At 40.0% G+C, this 27308-nt stretch overlaps 2 protein-coding genes across 4 annotated transcripts; both read right to left on the bottom strand.

The window, feature by feature from the left end:
- Positions 1–1806: 1806 nt before the first annotated feature.
- Positions 1807–9907, bottom strand: mindy4 (MINDY lysine 48 deubiquitinase 4). Its single transcript, XM_080505851.1, has 18 exons — positions 9589–9907; positions 9233–9352; positions 8375–8592; positions 8011–8266; positions 7673–7926; positions 7536–7588; positions 7324–7433; positions 7097–7213; positions 6905–6996; positions 6600–6701; positions 6293–6356; positions 6056–6121; positions 5898–5965; positions 5724–5787; positions 4615–4776; positions 3147–3327; positions 2791–2869; positions 1807–2587 (listed from the first exon to the last, which is right to left on the bottom strand). Exons 1-18 carry the CDS (start codon positions 9646–9648, stop codon positions 2539–2541), a joined length of 2115 nt encoding a protein of 704 aa, XP_080361977.1. The 5' UTR covers positions 9649–9907; the 3' UTR covers positions 1807–2538.
- Positions 9908–10540: 633 nt separating this feature from the next.
- Positions 10541–24654, bottom strand: nexn (nexilin (F actin binding protein); the record flags this gene model as incomplete). 3 transcript variants are annotated; one of them, XM_080505775.1, is made up of 15 exons in its annotated part: positions 24493–24654; positions 21969–22416; positions 21664–21861; positions 20214–20298; positions 19954–20102; positions 17260–17460; positions 15589–15762; positions 14534–14722; positions 13821–14012; positions 13368–13412; positions 12925–13119; positions 12544–12765; positions 12225–12413; positions 11691–12054; positions 10541–11534 (listed from the first exon to the last, which is right to left on the bottom strand). In XM_080505775.1, the coding sequence occupies exons 2-15, from the start codon at positions 22365–22367 to the stop codon at positions 11521–11523; spliced, it is 2616 nt and encodes an 871-aa protein (XP_080361901.1). In that variant the 5' UTR covers positions 22368–22416; positions 24493–24654. The 3 variants fall into 3 exon arrangements, with proteins under 3 accessions (XP_080361901.1, XP_080361900.1, XP_080361902.1); XM_080505774.1 differs by lacking the exon at positions 10541–11534 and having other exon boundaries at positions 11671–12054; XM_080505776.1 differs by lacking the exons at positions 10541–11534; positions 13368–13412 and having other exon boundaries at positions 11671–12054.
- Positions 24655–27308: the final 2654 nt, after the last annotated feature.

Raw genomic sequence — 27308 nt, 5'->3', positions numbered from 1 at the left:
CTAAAAATACTGCTCGCACCTCATGGGGATGTGCTGGGGATCCCTTTCCCTCCGGATGGCCAGAGCGGGGACATCGGATCCTAATCTGAGGCGGATATCACTTATCTGAAGACAAACAGCACAGATTAGGAGATGAGACAGAAGATGCACTGGGGACTGCATGTGGGAGGGCTCTAACACAATTACACACAAGCACCAAATCCCTCCTCTGGTACCTTTGAGAAATTCTGGTGTAATAAATAGTAAAGGGAGACCAAAGCCATGCCATTTCCCTTCCTGTCAGGCTGCGCCCTGCTCCACCAAAGATCAGGAGACGAAATTTAGTTGCACTTTGGTGTTTTAGTCATACTTCACTTTGTGTGTGAAGGTGTGATTCGGAGTGGCTGCAGCAGGTGGACCATGGGGCTTTCAAAACAAACCCTCATGGAACTCATTCCCTAAGTAACTGAGGCTGTTCAAACTATACACACAATTGTATTTTGGTTTGGTTTTCCATTTGCTGATATATTTCAAGCTAAAACCTAAACTTGGTTCCTTGTGACGTATATAAATCCCACTCCCCCTATTGATGGAGGAATTGTGTGACAAAAGTAAACACTTTAATCCAATTCCTCTAAGACCCCCAAGGCTTCAGTCAGGCAAACCATCTTATTTATAGTGATCACAGTAGCCGTGATGGTTGTAAAATTGGTGGAGAGGGCTCATTGATTCACTCCATGTCTCATGATTAATTCATCCCTCTTCCTGCCTTTTGTAGGACGCACAAAACCAGCATGAGTCACCAATAATATACATTGAAAAAGCACCACTTCCATGAAGAAATTGACAGATGAAGTATGAATGAAGTGAGCTGGTTCCCTCATGTTCAAACCATGCCAAAAGGTGAAGAAGACCAAGATGAGTGACTTTGAAAATATAAACCTAAAATCTTCATGGTGTGTTTTCCGATGCAAAGACCATTTTGGATGTGGATTGAGCCAGAAGTTGCACTTTTATATAAAACCTGGACATTACATAGTTTAATAGGAAATGCTGTAATGCTTGATTGCTCTTTCTCTCTCTCTCTACGCCAGCTGCAGTCTTTGATCCTATGTGCTGGAGGTGTTGGCACTGAGTCCCTGCCACCCCCTCTGCATGCCCCACACTGTGTGTGCTGTGACGCCTGCAATGGCTGAGGCTGAACACAGATTAACTGCAGGGCATCCTTCAGCACGATCTGCGTTAGCACCCTGACATGTGCCATAGTTCAGAGTTAATTCACAATTAGCTTCGAGTTTGCTCTCTTTATGTGTCGAGCTGCGTACGGATTACATAAATGTTAATTTCTGAAAGGAGTTAAAAATAAGAACCTTGCACAAATGCAAACAAAGTATTCACAGTATTTGTGTTAAGAGTCTCTATTAAAGAGTCAATATCAAAATATTGATTGAAACATTTATTGTCAGTCTATGTAGTAACGGACATGGAGATTTGTGCGTTAGGTCTTTCACAGACACGTTATCGTGAGCTAAGAGAATCTAACTCTTCATTTGTATGAGCCAGTTTGTCCCTCAACATTTGTTTTCTTTCTGTCCTGCAATTAACAATAATCTTTCTGTACTATCCAAAACAACAAATATGTACTTAAGACATGCACTGTCACTTTAAAATATTCATATTTATCAGTACATTTTCTGCTATTTCTATATTTGTATGACTGATTCTATATTGGATAGCACCTTAATGATCGACTCTTAGTTTTGTTTGAGAGTATAAAACCAGTGGGAGAAGTCCATAAAAAGCTGTAGTACAGAGACCAATCATGTATTATGAAAAAAAACCAACTTTATTTGTATAGTGAAAAGTAACATTTCATCAAAGCAGTTACATATTCTGTTAAAACAACACGCATTTCCATGTAACAAAAATGAAGTATGCCTTCTCTGAATCCTGTAATGGCTTGGAAATAAGATGAGCACACATAAGGGCAAAGTGATTCAACTAATCATATATATATATACCAAACATGATTATTAAGTTGAAATATATATTTGTTTAGTTTCTAAAACATTTCCAAAAATTAGGAGAAAATGTAAAATGTATTCCAAAAATGGAATGCCTGTGAATTACAGTTGTAGCAGAAAACAAAAGGCCTAAGTGGTGAATGATACATTAAAAAACAACTTATAATCTCTCCAGCACATTTATATGCATGCATACATACATCATTACAAATATCCTCCAAATGTAAAGGACAAAACAATTATTGAAGTCTTTCAACATGCATAACAATTATTTGAAGGCAACATGACTGGAATATGATTAACGACAATCAGGCAGTGTGGAAGTTTAAGATGTGTGACGATGTGTAACAGCGATTACATTTGAATGAATGTGTTGCAATTTTTAAAAACAAATACATGATATATTCAACAAAGGCATACAAAAACATAATTTTGAGTTGCTGTGATCATTTTTCAATTGCTGTCCCGTGATATGAAAACGTGTTTTAGGACTCCAGCCATCGACTGCAAAAACAGAATGTAACCAGGTCAATACTTAGAGAATGGGCTCTGTGTCATTCCAGTTTACTGATGCATCTTTCCACCTGAGAGGGAAAAAGTTAAAAAGGCATTACACACTCTCCCAAACACTGAACGATCTCCAAAACATAAATACAATATGTCTGGAATGCGGACAAAGTAATATATTTCAAAAACATGTTGTGGTTGTTCTCATGATGTGGTGACATCACTGTGCGTGTGTGAGAACATCGCCGCGTTAAAACAACAACAACTTGACAACACACACCTTGTTCTGATACAGAGATCCAGTGGAGGAATGAGATCTGCGTCATCAGCATGACTGCCCGAGGTCATTTTACCAAGAGCTACAAAACAATAAGAGTTTGTAGTTTATAGTCACACATACTTAAAACTAAAGTAATATGAATAAATATCACTTGTGAAATGGACAAGATGATTTAAGCCGAATAAAATAAGTACATAAAGACAATAACACTTGATAACAATACCCACAATACGATGACATCTAAAGGAAACATAAGAGGTTTGATTCTTCTGCGGTCATTTCATAACAAATGTGGTAACGTGTAACGGCAGGGAAAAGAATAATAAAGGTGATCAGATCAAGTGGACGCAACATACACACAGTGAGCCGGATCTCCTCTTGCTGATTGGCCAGTCCATCATAATAGTAGAGGTCAAACTCCAGACCTTTGTCCTCACAGGTCAACAGCTCCCTCTGCAGGCCAAACAGCACACTGAAGTGACTTTCACTGCACACCACCCAGATGGGGTAACGGGGTGTCTTAAGGTGAGCGCCGACCTTTGATTGGAAAAACAAAACACACACAAATACATAGTTAGCAGGGAAATCATTAATGACTATTTTAATCATTTTTGGTCCACTGTGACATTAAAAGATTACATGTATGTCTACATGAGTGAACTAAGGAATTACAAAACATGAATGTGTTTTGTATGTACGCGTCTATATTCCACAACACTCATTTAAAAGCTTAGAACATTGCTTAGAACAAAGGGAATTAAATGCAGCTTAGACATCTGAAATTTAACTACCAGCAGGTTTTACCACTGTGGCCATTGCTTTTGATATAAAAAGCATTTCAAGTTGATGCTTTCCTTACTAAGGCACTGGGAGACACAATACAAGCATTGTTACCAGAGCCGGACCATGAAAGTTGATTTTTTTTTCCCCAGCTATACTTTGCACATGCATCAACATTTCCCGCATTGAGGACATTTAATCTGTCATTCAGGTTTTGTTCTCCCACGACTTTACGTTTCTCTATCTACCACCAAATAATTTCAGACTATGTGCAAATGTATTGTTGTTTAAATCTACAGCCACATTCATACAATTCCACCATAGCTTTGATTAATATCTTAAAATTCTTTGTAAAAAAAAAAATACAAGGCCAATATCATTGGCACCCAAAATGCTATAATCAAAACTAAAACTTAATTGCCAAGTTCATAATCCTAATCAAGAAACAACACATGCTATATGAGAAAATTCCATTTTAGGAGGTCTTGGCTCTTTCAGGATTGCTTAAAGCACACGCATCAACATTAAACTGAAAAGAGCTGAAATCTCTTTCTGTAGTGACGTTTCCTTCAATATAATAGTTTCACATGTATCTTTCGGAATCTAACTGCAAAGCAAGAAGTGTCCACATGGTTATAAGAGATGATGAAAGGCTGCCGTTACTGCCAAAGGACTATCCATTTCATCTAATAAAATATTTTTCCCTTTTAAAACCTTTGGACGTTTTCATTAAATATCCTGAATAAACAAAACGTAATAATTTGCATGGACTGACAGCATTATAATAAACCACGTTTTAAACTATTCGAGGAACTCATAATTCTTAAAGCCACTCTGACTAGAGGACTTTCATAATTTTACTTCATCGATTTGAGCTAATATTTTTGAGCTGTGCATGTCCCGGGAGACTCTTTAAGAAAAAAAATGTCTTTGCTGTGCTGCGATCCATCAGTAACACAGATGTGTCCGCATGCACAGTTGAGCGTTGGCTCTTGATTCTAATCAACGCCTGTGAACGAAGAGTCAGCCAACAATGTCATTCACCTTACAGATGTTATAGTGTTCAAACAGGGACAGAAAGCCAACATCACATTGACTTTTGATTCCTTTAAGTAGAGTCACGTTGCCATTTCCTGAGTCCAGGTCCATCTCATTATCAAACACGTTCGAAACCGACCGGCCACACAGCAGAAGGTTGACGAGCTCCTAGTAAAGAAACACATGAAATGGCATGATTCAATATAGATTTTGTACATCGAGAAGAAAATCACTCAAAAGCCAGAATATTAGGTTATTACACTGTGGGGAAGAGAAGAGAGTAAATGGACTTTCAGAACAGCATAGTTTGTTTGTGTCCAACTGTCTGGTCTGTGATTTGCAAGAACTTCTCATCTACTGAAGCATTCATGGAAAACCCTCCCTGGGGTTAAGAGACAATGGCCAGAACATCAGAAAATATCTAATGAGCCGCAGTTCTCTGGACAAAAACGCCTTGTTGACGCCAGATGTGCGAATGGGTCGGCCAAGCTGGCTCAAGATAACAGAAAGGAAACAGCAACTCAAAACAACTACTGGTTATAATCACGGTAAGTAAGGAGGATCATTTCACAGCGTGTCTCTTAGCTTAGGGCATGAAATTGTTTTTGCCACCTAAATTGGTGACAGAAAGCTGGAAAAGCATTGGCCTCGTCTCGCAAGTTAAAACACGACTGCGCGGTAACTAAATGGTCTTCTTCACGTCACTCACTGATTCTCCGATGGCTGTAATGTGATGCTTTTCTCTTTCCTTTTTACTTTATATTTATACTTATAATAAATTAGTTATTTCTTCTTTCATAGGTTTGCAAAGACTTGTCTCAGGCTGGTGTCTTGAACCCATCAATGAGTTCAGTGTCCTCCAGCGGTTGGGTAGGAGACGGACGTCAGGAAATCACCAGGACGGTGCCATCGGGAAATGTCATGTAAATTCTACTCAATACGTTTTAAATTTTACTGTGAAAAACATTTTCTTAAACTCAAGTCAAAACTGAAAATCTTCAAAACGGCACATTAAGTTCGCCGAGCTCCAACCTGAAGATACATTTGAAAAAACAAACAAACATTAAAACAGTGTGAAAACAAATACGAAACAAACAAAACATCAAGATTCATACCTGAGTGCAGTAGCCATGGGCCCCAATAAGTGTTGTGGAGGGTACGTCCATATCTTCTCTCACTCTAAAGGCAAGACAGTTTATTTTTATTAGCCGGCACAAAATAATAAGATACTGCAAGATTTCACCAGGGATTTAAATAAAAAAAAAAAATAATAATAATAAATCACAAACTTTTTGATGGATCTCGAAAGAACAGCAGAAATGGTCAGCAAAAGGCATCCCAACACCCCAGTTTCAAACTGTGAACATCAATGGGAATCCGATTAAAAAGACTATTTCTCCACAACAGACAGAAAAGACAGTGACAGTTCCTGCACTGGCTCGCTCACTTGCTCAACGTGCTGCTCCAGAAGCAGCTGGAGGTCCCTGATGTTGTCCACAGTGAAACACATTGTCTGGGACAAAACAGTGGTCATGAATGTCTCAGACAAAGGTAAATAAAAACAAAAAAATAATTGCCGTAACTTAAGGCATCAATGGAACTCTTGGGAGTTAGACGAATTAGATGAACGGAGGCGTAACGTTATTATATCTCAGCGTCTGTTCCTACATTTGCACATTTATACCTTTTCCAGCACTCCGTCTGCTCTGTAGTGTCTCGTCGGGACGAACTGAGCTCTCCCTGAATTTCTGTTTCGAAAGAGAAGGACAAAAGCAAAACTGCAGCGAGGTTTTGACCGCCACTGGAGCAGATGGAAACGATAGTGACGTGATCACAGTTCAGTGAAAGCTGCTCACATGATACTAATAGAATAAACAGCATCAACATCTAAACAAAACATTTGACCTAAATACCAGTAGTGGGGTTCCACGTCTGGGTTAAAGTCAGGACGCAGAGGATTATGAGTAAGTGGATAAAGAGTGCAACCTTACATTGCGATTGTGGCTCGTTTCCCGTCGCCAGCCCTCCATAGGATTTCCGCCACGGCTAAAATAAGACACCGCCTTCTGGTGGCGTTGGAAGGTTTTAACCGTCTGAGAACAGAGTGGCATTTGAGTACAAAAACAGGTCACCTTGGGTAATAACTCAATCAATACTGAAATGTAGGTCAATGCTCAATGGTGGCACAAAGCACCCGTTGATACGACTTAATGGCTGGAATGAGCGTTCAAGTGATTGGTGAAAGGGGGGTACACTTAATGTTACGGCGTTCAAGAAAGCTCAAGAAATACTTTACTGTAGCAGATTATTGCAGACGTCCGTGTTTTCAAACAGCAGCATTTTCAAAACAGCCGCTTGAACGGATGCCAGGACTCCACAAGGGCCACCCTAAAAAAAAAACAAGTATACAAAGAAGAAAGATACAGTTATGCCACATTTCTCTGAATCACACGAAAATTACAACGCTTGATGGCATGCTCAGAATTACCTTCTTCTGTACAATCCGATATCTGAGATCGAACGTTTCCGAGAACGTAAAGCCCTGATTCCTCCACTCAACACTGAAACAATTAAGACTGGAACCAAGAAGGACTGCTTTTAGTTCCTGAAGAAAAACAAACGCAGAAAATTAAAGTCAAACACAGGGTCCGTCCATGTCGGTTCAAAAGAAATACTGCTGTGAACCCCCCCCCCCCCCCCCCCCCCCCCGCCCACCGTGGCGGCGTGTTGGTCCATGTGGCGGCCGACGAAGCCGTGCTCTGCAGGGCTCGTCAGGAGAGACCCTTTGGAGAGCTCACTCAGCGTTTCATCATCATCAATGTCATCTAGGAGTGTATCAACGCATATCAACAAGAGCCAACGGCATTAAGGTATTGTTAAATGTCACCAAGGGCAGTAGGATTAAGCCTCTCGCATAAAACACTCACCCAATACCATCTCTGGCAGATTCAAATCAGCGACGTTTGACTTGATCTTTACCCTTAAGAGCAAAAGACACAATGACTCTCGACGGGATGACGGTGTCGCTGTTGACATTTACAGTAAAAACTTAACAATACTTTACTTTTTAGTCTTTGCGATATTCTGTTGCACTTTCTCAGAGGTGTTTTCGGCGTTGACGTTCACGGGTCGACCCGGCGCTCCTTCGCTCTCTCCCTCGCAGTCCGGCGAGCTCGTTACAGTCGGCCGACTTTCTAAGCTTTTTTGAAGTAAGCCAGTCAGGGGGAGTCCATCCCGAGACGGCCTGCCTTCCTCCTCTTTTCCGAGCAGCGCCTGGGACGCTTCAGCCTTTCGACTTTGCCTTTTTCTGTTTGACTCCTAAAAGGGAAATGCGTCGGCGAAAAGATGGGAATGTGGTAAATAATGGGATCGTGAACTATCTCAGCATTACAAGGTCATTACCTGGGGAATCGGTCCGGCCATCATCCCTCGTCTGATGCGATTAGTTCTGCTTCTTTGGACGGTCTCCATAACAGAAGCATTTTTTTCGGGTTCTTTTTGGACGACGCTCTCGCTGTCTTGAAGGAAGGCCACTGATGACTCATCTTTTAAATCAAAAGTTGTGAAATGTGTTTGATTGTGACTGGACAGCCTGCATTTCTCTGGCAACGGTGACTTATTTGTAGACTTAGAAGTGCATGTTTCTTGTATATCAGACCTAGGAGAAAGAATTCCACACAAAACATGTTTTAACTATTCAAAACAACATAAAATTGTGGGGGTTTTTTGGTCAAAATTCTAATTCAAAATATTAGTTTCAAAATACCTTAATTCTGTTGGTTTTCCATTACAAAAACCTGATGTACTTTCCTCTGCTTTTGAACCATCGGGCACTGTCTGTGAAGGGGTCTTAGAAATCATCTTGGCAATTGTTGCACTCTGGGGAGAATTACTTTCCTGGATGGTGACGTTGTTCAGGTTAAGTTGCTCCATGTGATGTTTTACAATAATCTCCAGTAAAGTTTTCAGAGGAGATTTCTGGACCTGCAATGAGAGACACCTTGTGAGGCAGAGTGTCTCACCTATTTCAAGAAAGATTAAAAACTTTCCTTTTAGATAAACTTTAGTTGTGCTGCTTCAGATCTGGGGTTCTGGTGGACCGTCAAAATGCCGAGTGCCTTCGCTCACTCGATTCAGTTTTTCCTCTTCATGGATTCATGTCCTGCTACTGCATGTCATTATGCACCTCCTTTCTCCTGTTGTTTATGCAAACTCTCCCATCGCCTCCTTTTCACCCTCTATCTATGCTGCTACATACTATTGCAATTACTTTACGACATAGATGAAAGCTTCCTGCCGGGAACCAACATCATCTGATATTATGAGGATATTTTACTTCTTATTGTTTAAAAATATGTGTATTTCTCTCTATGGGTGATTTTATAGTTGTCCAGTTCTGTATGGAAATCACTTTTCCTATTCCCTACTGTTATACTTACAATCCATTGTCAAATCGAAGGTATACCGTGGACTCTTAGCACTCAATATGATTATAATAATATGATAATAATATTCATATTGAGTGCTAAGAGTCCACGGTACTGTGATTGTAAATTAATGGAGCCCAGACCATTCACAAACGTTTTCTCATATTTATTTCCCACTGAGCAGCTGAGAGACTTACTTTATTCCTCCTGTAGAGACTCTCTATACTGAGCATCTGCCTCAGGTGAGCTCTGTTGTTGATACTGGCCTCTGTGCGTGGAAGCTCTTCCTCCATACAGGCCATGGTCTTCTTCAGCCCCTGCCAACAGGTACACAGGTTATTTCTCCGTGGCTGCCAACTTTGGCCAAGTGTCGCTAATCTAAAATGGATGACGGAACAACAATCTGTGACCAGATTGGCTCACTCAACTGGCAACACACACAAAAAAAGTCAACCTTCGCATGGATGAGCTGTGGATGTAGCGAGCTAGCTCGCAGCGTTAGCGCTTTGCATGGAAAATCCCAATATTCGCCACACGGCGTCAAAACGCTCACCTTCCTGCTTAGATATTCCCGTACGAGTGAAGACGACACCTCTTCAACCGAGGCCACCATGGTGGGAACGTGTCCGGCGGTGACGACGCCGAGTCAATAACCATCGATTCCAGAAGCCGGAGCGGTCCGAGCGCTTCGGCTGTGACCGCAGGAGCTGCTGCTCTGCGCGGAGGCTCGTCGTGAAACGGGCCAGTGTTTGTCTGGCTCGCAACAGAACGTGCTTTTGATCCCGAAAACAAAAACAAACAAAAAAAAACTTCACAGCACACAGACGTTCACGTCCCAGCAGCAGGCGGTGGTCGACTGGACCCTCGGCTGAAAAGTTGTTTCCGGAAGAGCGTTACCATGGCGACAGTTTTCCTCATGCGCTGTGCGCAACTGCACGTACACAACAAGGATGGGATAGACCAAGATATACAATAATGATAATATATCAATATATATATATTTTATATTTTTACACACACACACACACACACACATATGTATATATATGTATATATATATATATATATATATATATATATATATATATATATATATATATATATATATATATATATATATATATATATATATATATATATATATATATATATATAAGGTATATAAAATATAAAGATTTTTTTTTAATGAAAGGGCCTAAACGCACCAGCAAAATATATACAGTATACTCAAAGTATACTCAGAAAATTACCATAAAACATGGTAATTAAATCGAACTAGATTCGATTCATTTGATTCACATTAATGTGTTTTGAAGGGGTTTTTTTTCTGTCAGATATGAATCATCATGTATTTTCCCTTTTTTAGCAGAAATTTAAACTGCCATACACAGTGAGTAACATATCAGCTCAAACTCCACAAAACAAAGGTTCAGTTTCACACTACAGGCTATGGGTGTGCATCATAGTGTGTGTTGGAGTCGTTAGGATGAATCCACATCATGGAATGGTTGTAAAACAGAAATATATTTCAAACAACAGCAAAACAAGAAAATAAAAACATTTCAGGGAAGAGACCACATGTTTCAATAAAAGACAACACATTTGTTATTTGTTGATTTTATTAGTATTACATATGACAAATATCCTCACTAGCCTAAAAATGTTTCTACTATCAAATCATAAAACTGTTGTCATGGACTAGATGATGACAACTGTATCGATTATTATTAATATTAAGAAAAGAAATTATTTGTGCATGGAGAAACTCATTGTTTTAAACGCTGCAAAAAATAAAAATAGATACACACATGAGGTCTACTGGATTGCAATATGTGAGTGTCCTTATAGGTCATGATTCTGATATTGAACCATTCAGTGATGAATAAACACAATAGTCCTCAATGCAGTACCAAGCAAATCTCACACTATCATTCGCTAATATGCTAAAAAAAACTATGAACTTAATACTGATGATTAAAAGCAGTTGTAGAACACCCACAAAACAGGTAAGATTTTATATGTGTTCCGTTAATTACTATACAAGGACTTTCTCATTTGTTTATTTTTTTTACATTTGAAACCTCAAAAATAACACTTGTCATTACATGGACCATAAAGTATGATATTTACAGTACAGTACTACATATTTGAAAATGGTTTGCATCAAATAGTTTTTGGGCCTTGAAGCAAATAGTTCAAAAGTTTTGCGCAGTCCTTTGCTTGAAAATGAGGATCAAGGCTATTTTTGGCACATGTATCATCCTAAATCCTGACTGGGAGTGCAGCTTTACAACTGTAATACGTAAACATCTTGTGTTTTCTTTTTGCTTTGTTAATGGCGTGTGTATATTGTTGTGTATCCCTTCCTCAGGAATGCCAGCATACTGCTTTTTTCATCCCTATGTGGTTGACCATACCATGAGCGATGAAGTTTTACAGAAGAGGTGAGAGACAACGGGGAAATTTTCCAACTCGTGGAGGGACATCAGTAGTCATACGCTGCAAAAGAGACAGGCAGAAGAGAAGTCAGCCACACCTTTGTCCGTCCTCAGTCCATGAGGAAGAGGAGCATGCAATCCACTTCGTGAAGAGAGGTTGAGAAATCCAGATTGGGAGGTATCATGCAGGCATGCGGTCACACCAAGGTCGTCTTACTTTCTATTGTGAGGATGCAGGTACTTGCTGCTGTGCCTCTGCTGTTCACGGCCTTACACATGTACTCTCCCTCGTCTTCCGGGAACGTTTCTGGCAGGTAGAGGCAGTACGTCTCTCCTCGCTCTATGTACTGGTAGTCCTCACAGTCCTGGAGCATCTCTCCCTCGAACCACCAGGTCACCTCTGGTTTGGGCTCGCCGGTGATCTTCACAGTGAAGCGAACCGGCTCTGAATCCACCACCGACTGATTTTTAAGAGGCTTTTTAAACCATGGCGCTCCAGACCTGGCGTGATCTTCCTCATCCTCGTAAGCTGCAGAGCCGTTGATAATGCTGCCTTCATCCTCCACAACGTCCTCCTTCTTCTGCAAACAGATGAGGAAACGATAGCAAGCTGCTTTGTTTTATTGTTTTTGTTTTTTTGTTTTTTTTTGCCAAATAAACTTTAAACCACACTCTTGATAGTGTCTTGTTTCAGAACTATTAAACTATAAAACAAGTACGTATTTATAAAGTTAAGAAGTTAAGAATGTACTTTTTGTAGGGCAGCATCAATCTCTTGCTGCTCAAACTGCATCCTCTGCAGCTTCTGCTCTTCTATCCTCCTCCGTTCCTCCTCCTCCCTGGCCTTGGCCATTTGTTCGAATCGGGCTCGCATGTCCACCTTCTGCTTGAAAGGCGACTCTTCGGCTCTCACGGGAGTCATTTCTCGTGCCTCATCATCCTGAAAAGCAGAACAACTGTGATATGTGGCCCTGCGATCCATTAGCATGAAGACATTTTGTATGTTTCAGTTCTTTTCCTTCACCGGTGCCTCTTCGGAAAAAATGCCATTGTCTTGTGAACATGCTTACCTCCTGGAATCGCTCAGCTTCCCTCTCTTTGATTTCATCATCAATAGCCTTCCTCTTCGCTCTCTCCATATCAATCTTTTTCTGAATCTCCTCCTCTGTGAGCTGCTTGATCTTTTCAAACTTGGACTTGAGGTTTTTGGCTTGAATGGAGCCCGTCCTCTTGAGCTTGGTCAGCTCTTCATACTCTTTGCTTACAATCTCTGAACTTTCGTTGACTTCATCCTGCGAAATAAAAGTTACATTCAATGACATGACGGCGAGGTCCTAAAAAGTTGTGCAAGAAAAAAAGCACACACACAAAAAAACAAAAAACAATCGCAGAAGGTAATGTGGACTCAATCATAATTTGTAATACTGCAAAACGTGTTGGTTGAAACTGACCTCGCCCATTTCTTGTCTCAGTTGTTCAAATTCCTGTTTTTCCTGCTCCAATTTCTTTTTGCGCTCTTCTGCCTTGCGCCTCTTCTCAATTTCCTCCTTCTCTTTCAGCAGCTCCTCAAAGTTCATCTCCAGTTTCCTCGGGTGCAGCGCCTCCTGAGAGTCGGCCTTAGTCATCCCTTCCTCCTCATCAAACACCTACAGGTAATCACAGAAGCACTCATTGTTACGGATTGACTTGACAGGCCGCACCAAATGGTTTTGTTACAATCGTGGCTTCGTTTGCCAGTACTTACCCAACGTTAAATAATGCTACGCGACGAAATTAATTTGTCACTCAGCGTTTAAAGACATGCATGTTGTAGACGTTGCAAAGAATGAGTGATTGTAAGAATGGTTTTAGTTTGTTTGGAAAGCAAAAGCATTTCAGATGGGAAATATCTTACTGTTTCAACTCCATATGCAGACATTTCCTGATCCAGGCCGGGGCTCTTTAAGAAATCATTTGGAAAAAGGAAAGGCAGTGCAAATGTACCAGTCGGAGCCCATCACAATAAATTCAACATGAACTTATCCAATTGAATTTACAATCGAATTATGAAGTATTTTGATGGATAGTTTGATGAAAACAGAACCTGCTTACAACATGTGTTCTAACGTTAGTTTACGTCACATTAACCTAATTAAAATTTTTGTTCTTAAAAGAAGTTGATCTGTGTATTGCTTTGTATTGAGTTGAAGATAAGTGTTATAATGAAATGTCTTGTGAAAGCTGGTCGAGAAAGCAGCAGCGAATTAAGCTGAAGCCTGAACAAAGCTACTACTTTAAACATGTTACCCGTCAGCCAAGTACATGCAGACCATGTAATTCATTTTGCCCCAGGGTCGTGCGGACTCACCATGCTCTTGCGGGCTTCGGCGAAGAGTCTCTTTTCTTCTTCCAGTCTCCTCTTGGCCTCCTCCTCTGCCTTCTTCTGCTCCTCCTCTCTTCTTTGGCGTTCCAGATCCTCAAAACTTGCACAAATTTTCCCGGGTTCACTGCCCTCCAGGTTCAGCAAAGCCATCAGTACCTCATCGTCTTCATCTACCAGCTGAGGAAAATACACTTTTATTAGTTATATGTAATTATTAAGTCTATCCTTATTCACAAGTACAGGATATTGGTCCCGCAAATAGAAGTTTATTTCATTAAAGAATGCCTGTTTCAATTAAACAAAGATAAATTAAATATTTATAGTATAGTATAGTATAGTATAGTATAGTATAGTATAGCATAGCATAGAATAGCATGCCAAGTTATTTCTTTATATGTCTAGTTTCATCTTTTTTTTATTCTTCACTCTGACAAGTTGCAGATGTCACTTTTACATTTAACATTCATCAAAATAGGCAGTAAGTATTAAGCAGTAAGTATTCTCATGTCACACTCCTACATAAAGTACAGAAGCAAATAGCAAACAATACTTTAAAGAACAACCGAACTCCTAAATAAATAATTTTGACCTCAGCATAACACATTTCAACTTTGAGAATTTGCACATTATAAAAAGGTCTCTGAATTCAACATCTTTTGAGCAGAAGCACATCATTCAAAATGGGAGAGAACATTCACCATGCTCTTTCTGGCTTCAGCAAAAGCTCGTCGTTCCTCTTCCATTCGTTTTTTTGCCTCTTCCTCTGCTTTCTTGCGCAATCCTTCAACTCTTTGTCTCTCCAGCTCTTCAAAGCTCAGTCTCAGTTTTCCAGGACGTATATCCTCTTTGTCTTCGTGAACTGGATCCACGTTTTCTTCATCTTCATCCTGATAAGATACCAAAGTGCTTTGAGCTCTATGGGCAGATTGGCTCAACAGATTTTAAAATGTGTAGATTTCATTTGGAGAGATTTTCAAGTCAGTTCTGTGAATTAATTTATTCATAAGGACCAACTTCTTCAAATGAAGTGAATGCACAGGAGAAAGCCAAGAATCTACTCGGATTTCTATTCTATTCTATTCTATTATGTTCTATTCTACTCTATTTTATTCTATTCTATTCTGTTCTGTTCTATTCTATTCTATTCTATTCTATTGCATCAGTATGTTCCATGTTGGATTTAATCTGTTAATTCTATTAATGCTAAAGAGCTAAAGAGGTACAGATGAAGTGTTGTCCTGTCATTAATCTATGTTCTATCCTGCTGTTGATTATGACACTTATTGACATGTGAACACCAATGTTTAAAAAAAACAAAAAAAACAAAAACAAATTTCAGACCACTGGGATTTTATGGTCTCAGCTTGAAGTTGTTTGTCCTGATAACAAATGAAAAGATGTTTACCTTTGTGTCACCATGTGAACTGAAAACTGTGCGGGCCATATTCACTCACTCTCCCATGATGTTTAAGCCATTCCCTTTCTACCTTCCACTTCTATTTAAACATTCACCGTTTTTTTTTTCTTTTTGGGAATCTAAATAATTTCATCTTCGATTCCTTCACCTTCTATGTCATTAGGTTTTCATGTGTTTTTCTTTTTTCTCTTACTCATGTTTGTAATTTACTTCTACATCTTTCTCCAATCCAAACTTATCCTGCCATTAAATAATGACAAGATGATGAAGCAATCACAGGTGCAAATGTAATGTGTAACTAATTGGAAAAAGACTGTACAGACAGTTTGTTCTTACCATTTCCATCCTGGCCTCCTCAAAAGCCTTCTTTTCCTCAAGTAGGCGCCGCTTGGCGTCCTCCTCTGCCAGCTTTTTCCTTTGCTCCTGTCTTTCCTTCTCCTCCTCCTCAAATGTCAATTTGAGTTTTCCAGGATTCAATTGCATCTTCTCAGATGTCTTCTCCTCTACATCCTAATTCAAATAAGAGAGAGACAACAATGCATTTTGCTGTGTAAAAGAATCTCCTATTACTAAAAAAAAACTAAAGCTTTACTACAGATCGATGACCTGTAATTGCCAATACGGTCATGTCATAGGCCCATTATGAACGAGCCGTGTCCCACAACAACTCCAGAAAGCTACCATGATCTCTGGCTTCACGGAAGCACTCCAATAGTTTGACATTCACTGGTCCTACACTGCCCAACCTGCTCACTTCAACAAACTCAAGCCCTGTTTAACCAAGCTATAGGTATTGAAAACGTTGAGGTTACCTTTCATGGCAGCAGTAGGATATCGTAATTATGTGGGATACCATGCACTATGAAAGCACAAGGAAAAATGTGTCTCGAAGAGCCGAGTTTAAAAAAAACCCCAACTCTCTCCAGTTGGACTACACTATACACCTCCCTCAAGTTTTGAAAAATTCAGCATGCTAAAGTTGCATTCACACTGCAAAGCGTGAGGCCACACCCATCAATATGGCCGTGTTCCACCTGGATTTTGTCCTCAGCAGACTGATTGATGTTTTACGGGTGCAGTACTGAGAACCAGTACCGCACCCAGTACTGGTGAAAACGACACACAGACGGGTAAAAGTATGAAAATGAAAGGTTATTCACAAACCTAATTTTTTTTCCAAAAACACAGCACTTTGTAGGAAAGGGGGAACAGAGAGCAGTACTAAGTAAACTAAAGTAAATAAATGAAGACTCTACGCTACCAACTAGTGGGCAAGAGTTAAACTACCAACTGAGAATTAACCCTCAAAACAAAACTAAAATTACTCAGGACTACAAAACTCAGGAAGTCACTCAACTCAAACTCACAAACAAATAAGAGCTGCGGTGGAAGATAAAAAGAGTCAAAATTTCAACCACCACTACACAAATAACACATGACCCGAAAAAGCTAAACAAGGACCAAGATTCAAAACCACTGACGCACAATACACAGCGGCAGAGTGGTGAACGTAGCTGCAGGACATCGAGAGAGCAGAGTGACGCCAGGAAGCGCCAAGGTGAGAGAAGAGTGTGACTGTTGTGAGCCTCACACACACACTGTCAAGGTCACGCCCACCTGCAGCTATGCAGAGCTGGCAGTGCAGAACCGTGACAGTTACCTCATCTCCACCAAATCGACTGCACGTACTCGCTCCCTTGACCACAGACTCTGTCCTCGCATCCCAGTCCTCCCAGGAGCAAGAGAGCTGATTTTGGCACAAACTGCCTACATCCCACCTCCACTGATCACACATTAACTTTTCTAGTCCTTCACTGTGCAGCTTGTGCATGTCAGCTTTTAAAGAAAGCTTTAAAAATCCCACAACAACACCAGACGTGAACAATGTTGTGGTGAATAAAATGATGAAATCGTAAGCTGGCTCCATGTCTCTGTGTCCGGGGAACCCAGGAGAGGTAGGGTCACGTGCTACAGATGTATGTAATGATTAATTCTCCCAATGCCTACTTGTTCAACGACTGAGCGTCGCTTCGCTTCCCGGAATGAGCGTCTGTTTTCGTTGTATTGTTTGAGCTTCTCCTCCTCTGACTTCTTCTTCAGTTCCTCCCCTCGACTCCTCTCCATGTCTTCAAAGTTCACCTTGATTCGGCCTGGAGATTTGGATGGCTTTGCGGGAACCACACGTACCAGGATTGTGTCATCTCCCTCCTGAACAGTAAGATTAGAAGAAAAAAAAAAGATTACAGGGAAAGACAGCAAATAAAATCTGATTTACACCAGCAGGCCATGTCCACAGATGTAGATATATTCAGTGCAACACAAAAAGCAAGCAAAGATTGCACAGTATTTCTCACTCCAGCAACCCATGAATTGAAATAATTTCAAGTCTTCAAACTGTGCCAAACTCTGAAAAGTCAAAGAATTGCCACATAGGCACTTTTGTGACATTTTGTCGTTATCCAAGGGTTTTATGATCAAAAAGCTTGTAAAATACCGCCACATAGAGGTTTCCAGTGTATATCAAATCACAGACGATCACACGGTGTATTGCGACGCAATAAAAGTGAGTCTCACAAGAAACATGCAGCACAAATATATGCCTTCATATATCAACACCAGAAATGTTCAGTATGCTATCATTAACAGTGTTCGAATTTGTCCGTGAAGTCCAATTTGGCTTGATTTTGACTTTCGGTCACATTTCAACATGATGGCAACGTGTTTCCTTTTTACTTTCCCGTTAATATTTGTCTTACCTCCATTGCATAGCAGTAAAACATTCTGAATGTGTAACAAATAAACATTCACATATTCCATAGTAATGGACCACCTGGTGATTTTCAACCATTTCGATTTACAAGTTTTGATGTCATCATGGTGGTGATCATCACAGAAATAATAGAGAAACATAAAAGTGACAAAGGTCAAGTCAAGTCCCATTCCCTGAAACCTGGCAACATTTAACCTGATCGACTCATTCTTTGGTAGTGGAAGTGTTTCAGCTCACAATAGTTGTGTAGACATTTTATTTTTAAATAAACCGTTTAAACCTGACAGAGTTGTGCTGCAATGTTTTGGATTTGTGGTTATATGGAGCGCAGGGACAGGAGCACAAACTAAAGCTTCACAATTTTATTTGCAAATGTATCAAATCTCTCTTATCGTCTAATTATGTTTTAGATCCTTGGGATATTTATTTCATTCAGTTGTCATTATTTAATCTTTGGCTTTGTTGAGAGGATATGTTTCTGCTGTTTATATGAAAATAAACACTTTGAATCAGTAATCTATCATTAATCTTGAATAAGTGTTTCACACCCATTACTGCTGCCCACATACCGAGAATGACAAACACAAGGGAAGTTTAAAATCTAGAATCACAAAGATTTCGTTGACTTCATCCTGCGAAATAAAAGTTACATTCAATGACATGATGGCGAGGTCCTAAAAAGTTGTGCAAGAAAAAAAGCACACACACAAAAAAACAAAAAACAATCGCAGAAGGTAATGTGGACTCAATCATAATTGTAATCACTTGGAGAGAAATGTGACAGCGGCATTCAACCACGCACAAATTAATGAATTTGAGTAAAATTCCTCATGCTGATAGCTATTCTAACGGAGAGCATGTGTGGCGGGGGCCAGCCTATTGGCCTAATGTCACCATTTGCAGTAGGTCAGCGTATAGGTGTCAGTTGAAGATAGCAGTCTAATTTAGTCACAGTAGGGAAGTCGAGGGCTAATTTTGTCTCTGAGGTGTGGGAAACAGTTGCCACTCAAGTGTTGTCTACACCTGGCAGATCTTTTCCAGTTGTTTCTAGATTAATGAGTCAGTGGTGTTTCCTCACAGCTAAACGTTTTAATCCACAAGCATAATTTATGTGTACGGGCAAAAAGAAAACAAAGAAAAATGCACGTTTCAAATGACACTTGCATTACATGTTACTGTGTATTTTCATCATTGACCCTGCATCAACACTATCTATCTATCTATCTATCTATCTATCTATCTATCTATCTATCTATCTATCTATCTATCTATCTATCTATCTATCTATCTATCTATCTATCTATCTATCTATCTATCTATCTATCTATCTATCTATCTATCTATCAGATGTCATTGTTGGATAATAATTTCCCTAACATTCCTCATCATCATCATACATCATAATATTCCTAACAATGTGAACATCATTGTCAGGTTGACTGGAGCAGAACTCGGCTCAAGACCTAACAGGTCATTTCTTGTAATTGGCCATGTGGCACAAGGACACTTACATAACCATTCTCGAAGAAATGCATGAAATGATAACAAGCCTGAAAACAGCATTCCATGTGGGAGTTTTTTTCCTTGTTGTAGTGGCTGGAAAAATTGATTGGCATTTTCTTTAAATCTTCTTTTAAAACTTTTTCAAGGCTTAACAGTTCCATGAAATGAAAGTGACCTATTTAGCGTCAGTTCACAGGCTGGTCATGTCAACAATGCCACAAGTAGTTTCAGACCTATATCCAGCCTCTGCCAACTGGTTTGATGTCAAATATCACTTAAAATAACTCACTGGAGTGGCAGCTGAGGATTACCTGACTCATTACAGATTAAAAAAAATGCGCCATTCTCACCAGAAAGGAAGCGTCGAGATACATTGAGCCAGTGACAGGTGAGTCGCTCTGCAAATAGTTCACTGTCGGTTCACTGACCTCAACAGCCTTCTGAGCCAATTCCTTCCTGATTTTGGCTTTCTCAATGTTGTCCTGGGCTTCCCGCTTCTTCCGCTCCCCTTCCATCCTCTTCCTCTCCTCTTCGTGTCTTTGTTTTTCCATTTCTGCAAATTTTCCCTTCACGCTCCCTGCAGATTTCACAAATCAGGACACAAATCTTGAGTCTCCACTCCCTTCTAAATCCCAGATTGGACATGATTTCTTTTTCTCCTCTTCTTATGCATTGCTGTGTGCCTTACCTGTGATTTTGGGAACGTAGGATTTCTCTATTTTTGCTGGCTGCACCTCTTCTTCCTCATCACTGGAAGCGAGTAGTTCTTTTATCTGGAGCCAATGACATGTACAATGCGGTGAGGTTACGGTTTAGCTGGGATCATCTGCTTTGCCACTCAGGAGCCATGCTGGTCCCAGCAAGAACACACGTCTAATCCCCGCTAATAGCATGACCATGTGTCTGGTAGGTGAGTCTCTGATTGGACCGGAGTGTTGTTGCACACAGAGGAGATGAGCGTAGGTGTCCAAGTTTTGGCCGGCCATGCCATGGTTGTACACAGGGAGGTTTTTCAGCCCTAGTATGATTAATAATCCACTCAGATAACACCGCATCACTGCAATTATTTCACCGCAGTCGATCACAGACAAACACGGCCTCAGTCCTTCAATTCCTGATCTTTGGTTAAAAGAAGCATTAGTTCAAAAGCAAAATTAGAATCTGATAATGTCATGAAGAACTAATAATCTTTTTTTTTTTTTTTTAAACAATTGAATAATCTATTCTTTGTTATTTTATGGATAGTCAACAAATAGTTTTTTTTTAAACGTAAGAAAAAAGATCAAATTTGTTCATTTACATTAGGAATGGTTGTCTATAATTTTGCTTTTGCTTATTTATACTGCTTATTGCGAACATTTAGAGCCTGGGTTCATTCACATTGTGACATTTATCCCCACATCCATCCAGGTTTGCTTGTTTGTTTGTTTATTTACGAAAAGAAAAGAAAAAACTGCCAAGAGCTTTTCAAATGAAAGATCCAGACTGCTTTCTCAGGTCTGTCGCAGATTCTTCTGATTCTGGTGTCTTCAAATGGTTTTCCTCAACATGTGCGAAATCATTTTAACTTCTTCAGAGCGGCCTCATCTAACCTCAACCCGAGCCCATGCGAGATCTTCACTGCTATCAAGGACTCATAGCTCAGTCAACATGCTACAGATATAGCAGTCTACTTAATGGATAACTATTTAACATAAAGTTCAGTGTCTTAATTTGGTTAAATTAGTTGTCATTTGGGTGGGTTTTTATTGTAACAATAAATTCAATGGTTGAATATTGGAATATTTAAAACTAATAGCGAGGTTAGCAATATGACATATGGAGTGTGGCTGATGTGACTTTTGACTGGGGCGGGCACACATCGTCTTCAAAGGTCGTAGTCCTTTAAGTTTTAAACGTATCCCTGCTTCTACATGCCTGAATTTAGTAAATAAGTCATAATTTGCTCTGTTGAAGCAGAGATGAAACCTTGCAGGACCCCCCCCCCCCCCCCCCCCAAGAACCATGAGTGCCCACCTCTGCGTTAGATTGTGTAAAAGACTGAATCCTCACCGAAGCAGGCTGCTCTGTCACTCCATCATGCTTCATCATGCCATGCAGATTTCAGACGGAGGTTAGTGGGGTTATCAGTCTTTGACCTGCTGCTTCTTTCGGTTCCACTCCCTCTCCTTGACATACTGCTCTTTCCTCTTCTGCTGCTCGTTCCTGTTTCTCTGCCTGCTACGTTCTTCCCTGGCCTTCTGCATGGCCTCAAACTTGCCCGTCACGTCCCCCTTTTCTTTGCTCGTTTTAGGCACGTAGCTTCTTGCCACTGGCTTTCTGGACCTGAGAAGTTTCTGTGGTTTAACGGACACAAAAGAACAAAACACAACATCAGTGTGGGGAAGCACAGCGTCTTCACAAAGTTCTGTCGCGTGTACAAAATGGTGTTTTTGTGGCTTACCTCTTTTTTTAATGTCACATCAGAAATATTCAGGTCTTCTTCCGTGTGAGGCTCAGTCTCCCCTTTTTGCTTATTTAGAACACCATTAACAGCTTCCGAACTCGTTTCACGTTTAACACGTTTCTCGTTCGCCGCGTCGACATCTTTGTGCTCCACACCGTTTATGTGAGTCTCGTCAGTTTCATCACTGGTTTTATCAGTTGTGTGGCCCGGCGTCTCTTCTTCTTCGAGCGAACTCTTCGTTTCGTCCGTTTTCTCTTCCTCGTCTCTCACCACTTCATCCTTGTGTGTCTCATAATCTGCTTTGTCTTCTGCACTGTTCATCTCTTCTTCATTTTCAAAGAAGACGTCCTCCATGTCGTTGGCAATGACGACCCGAGCCTGTGAGACCTCAGTCATGCTTGTACGACCGTGACAAGTTGACGAACAGGGTCTTGAAATTGGTTACCTGCAACAACAAAGAAAATCATCATGACGGTCCGAGTATTGCCATTAAGCTTCAAAACAAAGGTAGGCCACTGTCCTGACTGTGCCCTGCATGGTTTCCACACGTTCCTGCTTATGATGGGGGGCTCGGTCTCAGGGTTTCTACAGAGGCTTATGATGACTAATGTATTAAATGATGGTGTGTTTTCATTCAGGACTGTGCCCCTCTGGGAGGAGGATCACCCTGCTGTATTCTACCAATTAACACAATGTCAGTATGAAACAAAAAAGTGTTTAAAAAATGTATTTAGCAAAGTTATATGGTGGACGTATTTATCAATAAAAGACATTCAACACTATTTGATGAACCACAACGAGCTTAAAACCTTTAAAACGGGATGATTCACAAGCTCATAGTTCACATCACTAAAACATAAACCAGTTGTGTTGGTTTTGTGTTTTTCCCCATGTGCTGATTTGTACACGTGTGTTATAACTATTGTAATAATCAACAGATATGACAAGGTTATTTGCTTCATTTAATTGATTGTCTTAATTTTTAGATATTCTCAGTCATCTGATCTCTCCTCATTAGTAGAAAGCGAACTTCTGCAGTTTATCCAGCACTTTAGTTTTTCTTTTTTTTCCCTTCTTAACCAAAAGTAAAACATGACAGACACACTTCTATATTTTACCACACTAACTAACCCATACTAGCGAATTTCACACCCCAGCATGGGAATCTGTGTATGTAAAATACTCTTATTGTGCAAAAGAGTTCCTGTGATCTTCAGCATGTTGGGAAAGAGCGCAATGATGGAGGCCTGCAGACCTCTATTTATAACCCACTTTTGCCCCCATGGCATGTGATCATTGCTATTTCTGATGAGTGATAGGCGGTTGGACCGAGCTCAGTCTGGCACCCACATGTCGCTGCACAGGCCGCTGATAAAACGGTCCGACTCAGAGTTAGACAACTGGAGGTATGAGAGTTGTTCAGGAAGTTTGTTGTCTCGCAATGCTTCTGCTTTGTGTCACTGTCTTCAAAATGCCTTCTCTGTGTCACTGTCTTCAAAATGCCTTCTCTATTCAGGTATGACGATCATATATTGCTGCCAGACAGTTGGTCTACATTTCTGTGTAATCTGGAAACAGAAATGTCTTGATGGTGTGGTCAAATTAAAAAAGTTACCCTGATGAAATTCTCGTCTTCTAACTGTATGTAATCAGAAGAAAAAGAAAAAAAAATCATTATCATGAGCAACCCGCTGCCGTTATTACAAAATCCATGTTTCTGTGAGTACATGCATATGCATACATAATCCTATGTGATTATATTTTTACAATTACAATAAAATGTAAGGATCAGAATATATAGCCTCAAAACTAATATCTTATTGTATCAAGACAATGTATGGTATAAATGGGTTACTGATGGGTCATTTTGGCTGTCAGTCTCATATTTGGTAAAACCATATGCTAACCATTTTTTTTAAATTTAGAATACTGTTGAAAACAATGTTTATGTGCAAACATATCTAGTTATTTCAACATTTTTCCAGAATCAACATGCCTCTCACAAATACTCTATCATCTAAATCTGACAGAGACATGTACAATTCTTTCTTGGTTTGTGTGGTTTGATGAGTTCAGACAATATTAATAGTCTGAATCTTTACTTTTAGCAGGTGATGTCCTATTTCTGTACACACCTGGCAGGAGAGATCATCAGGGTGAGTCAGAAACAACGAGTTTGGTATATATGGATATATTATTCCTACTGTTGATATTACTCTCTGACAGCAGCATGTACTGTTTTTATTTATGTTTTTTTGTTTTTTTCCTAAATGTGATCACAGCAGCTCAAGAGAGTTAACAAAAGAAAACTAAAGTAATACTTTCACAATAGCATTAAATTGTGGACTGAACATGTGTTTGATGTGTGTACAGCTGCTTTTACTTCCCAGTTCTGAATAGAATTTATATATTTTTTTTTCTTTTTTTTTTTTTAATGGACCTCCATGTACACACAGGCCTAATCTAACAAATCCTACAAGTGAGACAAGTATGATCAAACAAACATAAAAGCTCACTTCACCTCTTCAGCGTGCTGCTGTCCTTCTTTTGCTTCCAAACAAATCCTTTGTGTTGGTAAAAAAAACCAGAAGAAGTGAATCTCTGAACAAACTGGACAATCCGTCAAGCGTACCACTCGGTGCACCAACGCGACTGCGGGCTGGCCGCTCGTCCGGGAGCCCTTTCCATAAAAGTACCGCTACTTTCTACCGGATACTGCATTCCGTCCGCGCCTGCCGCAGGTTCAGCTGTTGCCCCGCGCGCACGTCCGCACGCACGCACGCACACACACACACACACACACACACACACACACACACACGTACACACACGTGTGTGTCATCCTGGCCCGTTGCAATCACAGCTGCATAAACAATGTTTAAATTTAAAAAAAAAATAAAAAAAATTAAATTCAAAGAAATGAATCTGACGGTGAATGAGCACTTATTTTAGATTGTAGTTTGTTCAGTCTCTCTTATTCAAATCTCTGTTATTCAAATTATTGGTTTTGATTTTGAATAGCTTTAACGGGCATACTTCACTGTCTTGAATAATGTAGAAATTACTGTATTATTCTAATATATTGTATGGTTATGATACACGTTTCCTACCTTTTCAGCTCATAGAACTAATGCATTGTTGCAGTTTTGTGCAGCAAAATGTGGCTTGCTTTATACTGAAAGAGGCTTTACTCAAAACTCAAAAGCCCTAATATTTTTTTATGCTTTTCTTTTCATGTAATTGGCTTGTGGAAATTAAACTGCGAGATGCTTTTTTTTATTGAGCGATAGACTACTAATATATGGGTTGCAAAATTATTTGGGGCAAGTTTTGTCACACTTTTGAGCGGGTCTTTTCAGTGGGTCTAAATGCAGACAGAGATTATTCTTTATCTTATTGTTGGCCAGGCAGGATGCCTGACTTATCACTAAAGAGGGACTGCAACTTGTCCTTTGTTTTAACCTAGACGTATGCTGTCATTCTGCTATGCGGCGACTGTTATAACTTATACCTGCAATGCCTTGAGCCATAAAGTAAATGTAAAACACAACTTTTTCTATATCTCAACTTCACATGTGCTTAGAAACCAGCAATATATAGATGACTGACATTTGAGGTCATTTATAATCGTAACTCTGACTCTCCTCTTCATTCCAGCATGAGAAAATGCTTCTCTCACTGTAGATGGATGTAAATAGAAACCTTGCTCCAGACACATTTAGTCTGCCCTAATGGCTTCATGCACAGCTGCTGACTCACTGACCAAACAGGCATCTGGCTAAAACTCTAGAAAAAATTTTGTATGCAAGACTTTTAGGAATCAGCGGAACATTTTGAAAATAAACCAATAAAAATAATGCAGCAATCTCCACATTGCTGCTTGTTGATGGTTGTCAGGCTCAACAATCATTGGAGATGTACAGTAATTTCTCTTGAAAATAATATGGTGAGGATACATGACACAGTAAATTATAAAAAAAAAAAAAATGACAGTAAATTAAAGTTAAATAATTTGAGCAATAACTTATGTGTCCATCTCGAGCAGTTAATGTTCGGGGTATATTTAGGTAAAGAGCCAAAGATTTTCGTCACACCTTAAAGTTGAAATCTGAGCCACTGTGTCCTTGGGGAAAAAAAACAAAAAACACTAAAAAGAAATATTAATGTTGGAATCTTGAGAATACAGTGAATATGATGTTGCGTGAATATGGTGGCAAGGTAAAAGTTAATAAACACACAATGGTCTTTAGCAGTCTTGAGTAGCATCATATGTAGATGTACATGGCTATGTGGCAGGATGAGCGGCCTGCAGGATCCTTTTGTACATGAGTATTTCCTAGGTTGGCGTATCATTGTACCTAGTTTGAAGAGTATTGCTGAGTTATCACTCTGATACAGACAAGAGCATGTATTCTCATGTTGAGGAACAGTGATGCTTTATGGGGAAGACACAAAGGGAAAAGAGTCATCAGGGATCCCATCGATGAGAGTTCATGAAAGCTGTTGGAAAATATTGGCGTACAAGCGGCAGGTAGCTTTACACATTCCCTGAATCAACAGCAGCACAGGAGTCAATGTCCTGTGATACATAAACTGGTACTTGAGATCATTGGAGTTTCCCAGAGCCACAGCAGCCGTGTCTGTCCTGGTGTTCCCTGCCCTGAACTGCTGAGATCTAGAATAAGCTGCATATGCTGTATGTATGTATGTATGTATGTATGTATGTATGTATGTATGTATGGATGGATGGATGAATTGGATAGGATAATCCTTTCTGTGTGCAGTTTCCATGTTCTCACTATGAATACATTTGTTTTCTGAGGATTTTTCTTTCTGTTAAAAATGCTTGTTAAGTTAAGTTAAATGCTGATGTGAAGGTTTATGTGTGAGTTGTGTTTCTCCGCATTCGCTGCATGATGGACTGGTAATGCTGGTTGATAGACTGGTATTAAAATATGACAAAAAGTTGGATACAGTTGACAGAGAAGATGAGTGTGAGCTGCATTTACACAGTAAATGAAAATAACAAGGGTGATTTGTCCACTTTCAACTCAGTTTAGGGTAAAATTCAGATCTGGGCCCAGTCGCTTCACTCTCAGGGCACTGCAGGCTCTGTTCTTCACTCTGAGAGTCCTGCAGGGCAACAGAGACAACAAGAGGACGGCTTTAAATAGCACCACAGCTGTGGCAACTAATCAACACAGTCAGGACAGCTAACCTGAGTCAGACTAGGCCTTTGCCTCAGCTGCTGCAGCACAACCCCGGACCCCCCCCAAATGAATATTTTTACTATGGTAAAGCCCACGCCCCCTGCTGAAGGGCCAGCAGACTGGCCCA

This window comes from Blennius ocellaris, assembly GCF_963422515.1.
Source record: "Blennius ocellaris genome assembly, chromosome: 12".
Taxonomy (NCBI): Eukaryota; Metazoa; Chordata; class Actinopteri; order Blenniiformes; family Blenniidae; genus Blennius; species Blennius ocellaris.
Note: the sequence above shows the minus strand (reverse complement) of the source record. Positions and strands in the feature narration are given on the sequence as shown.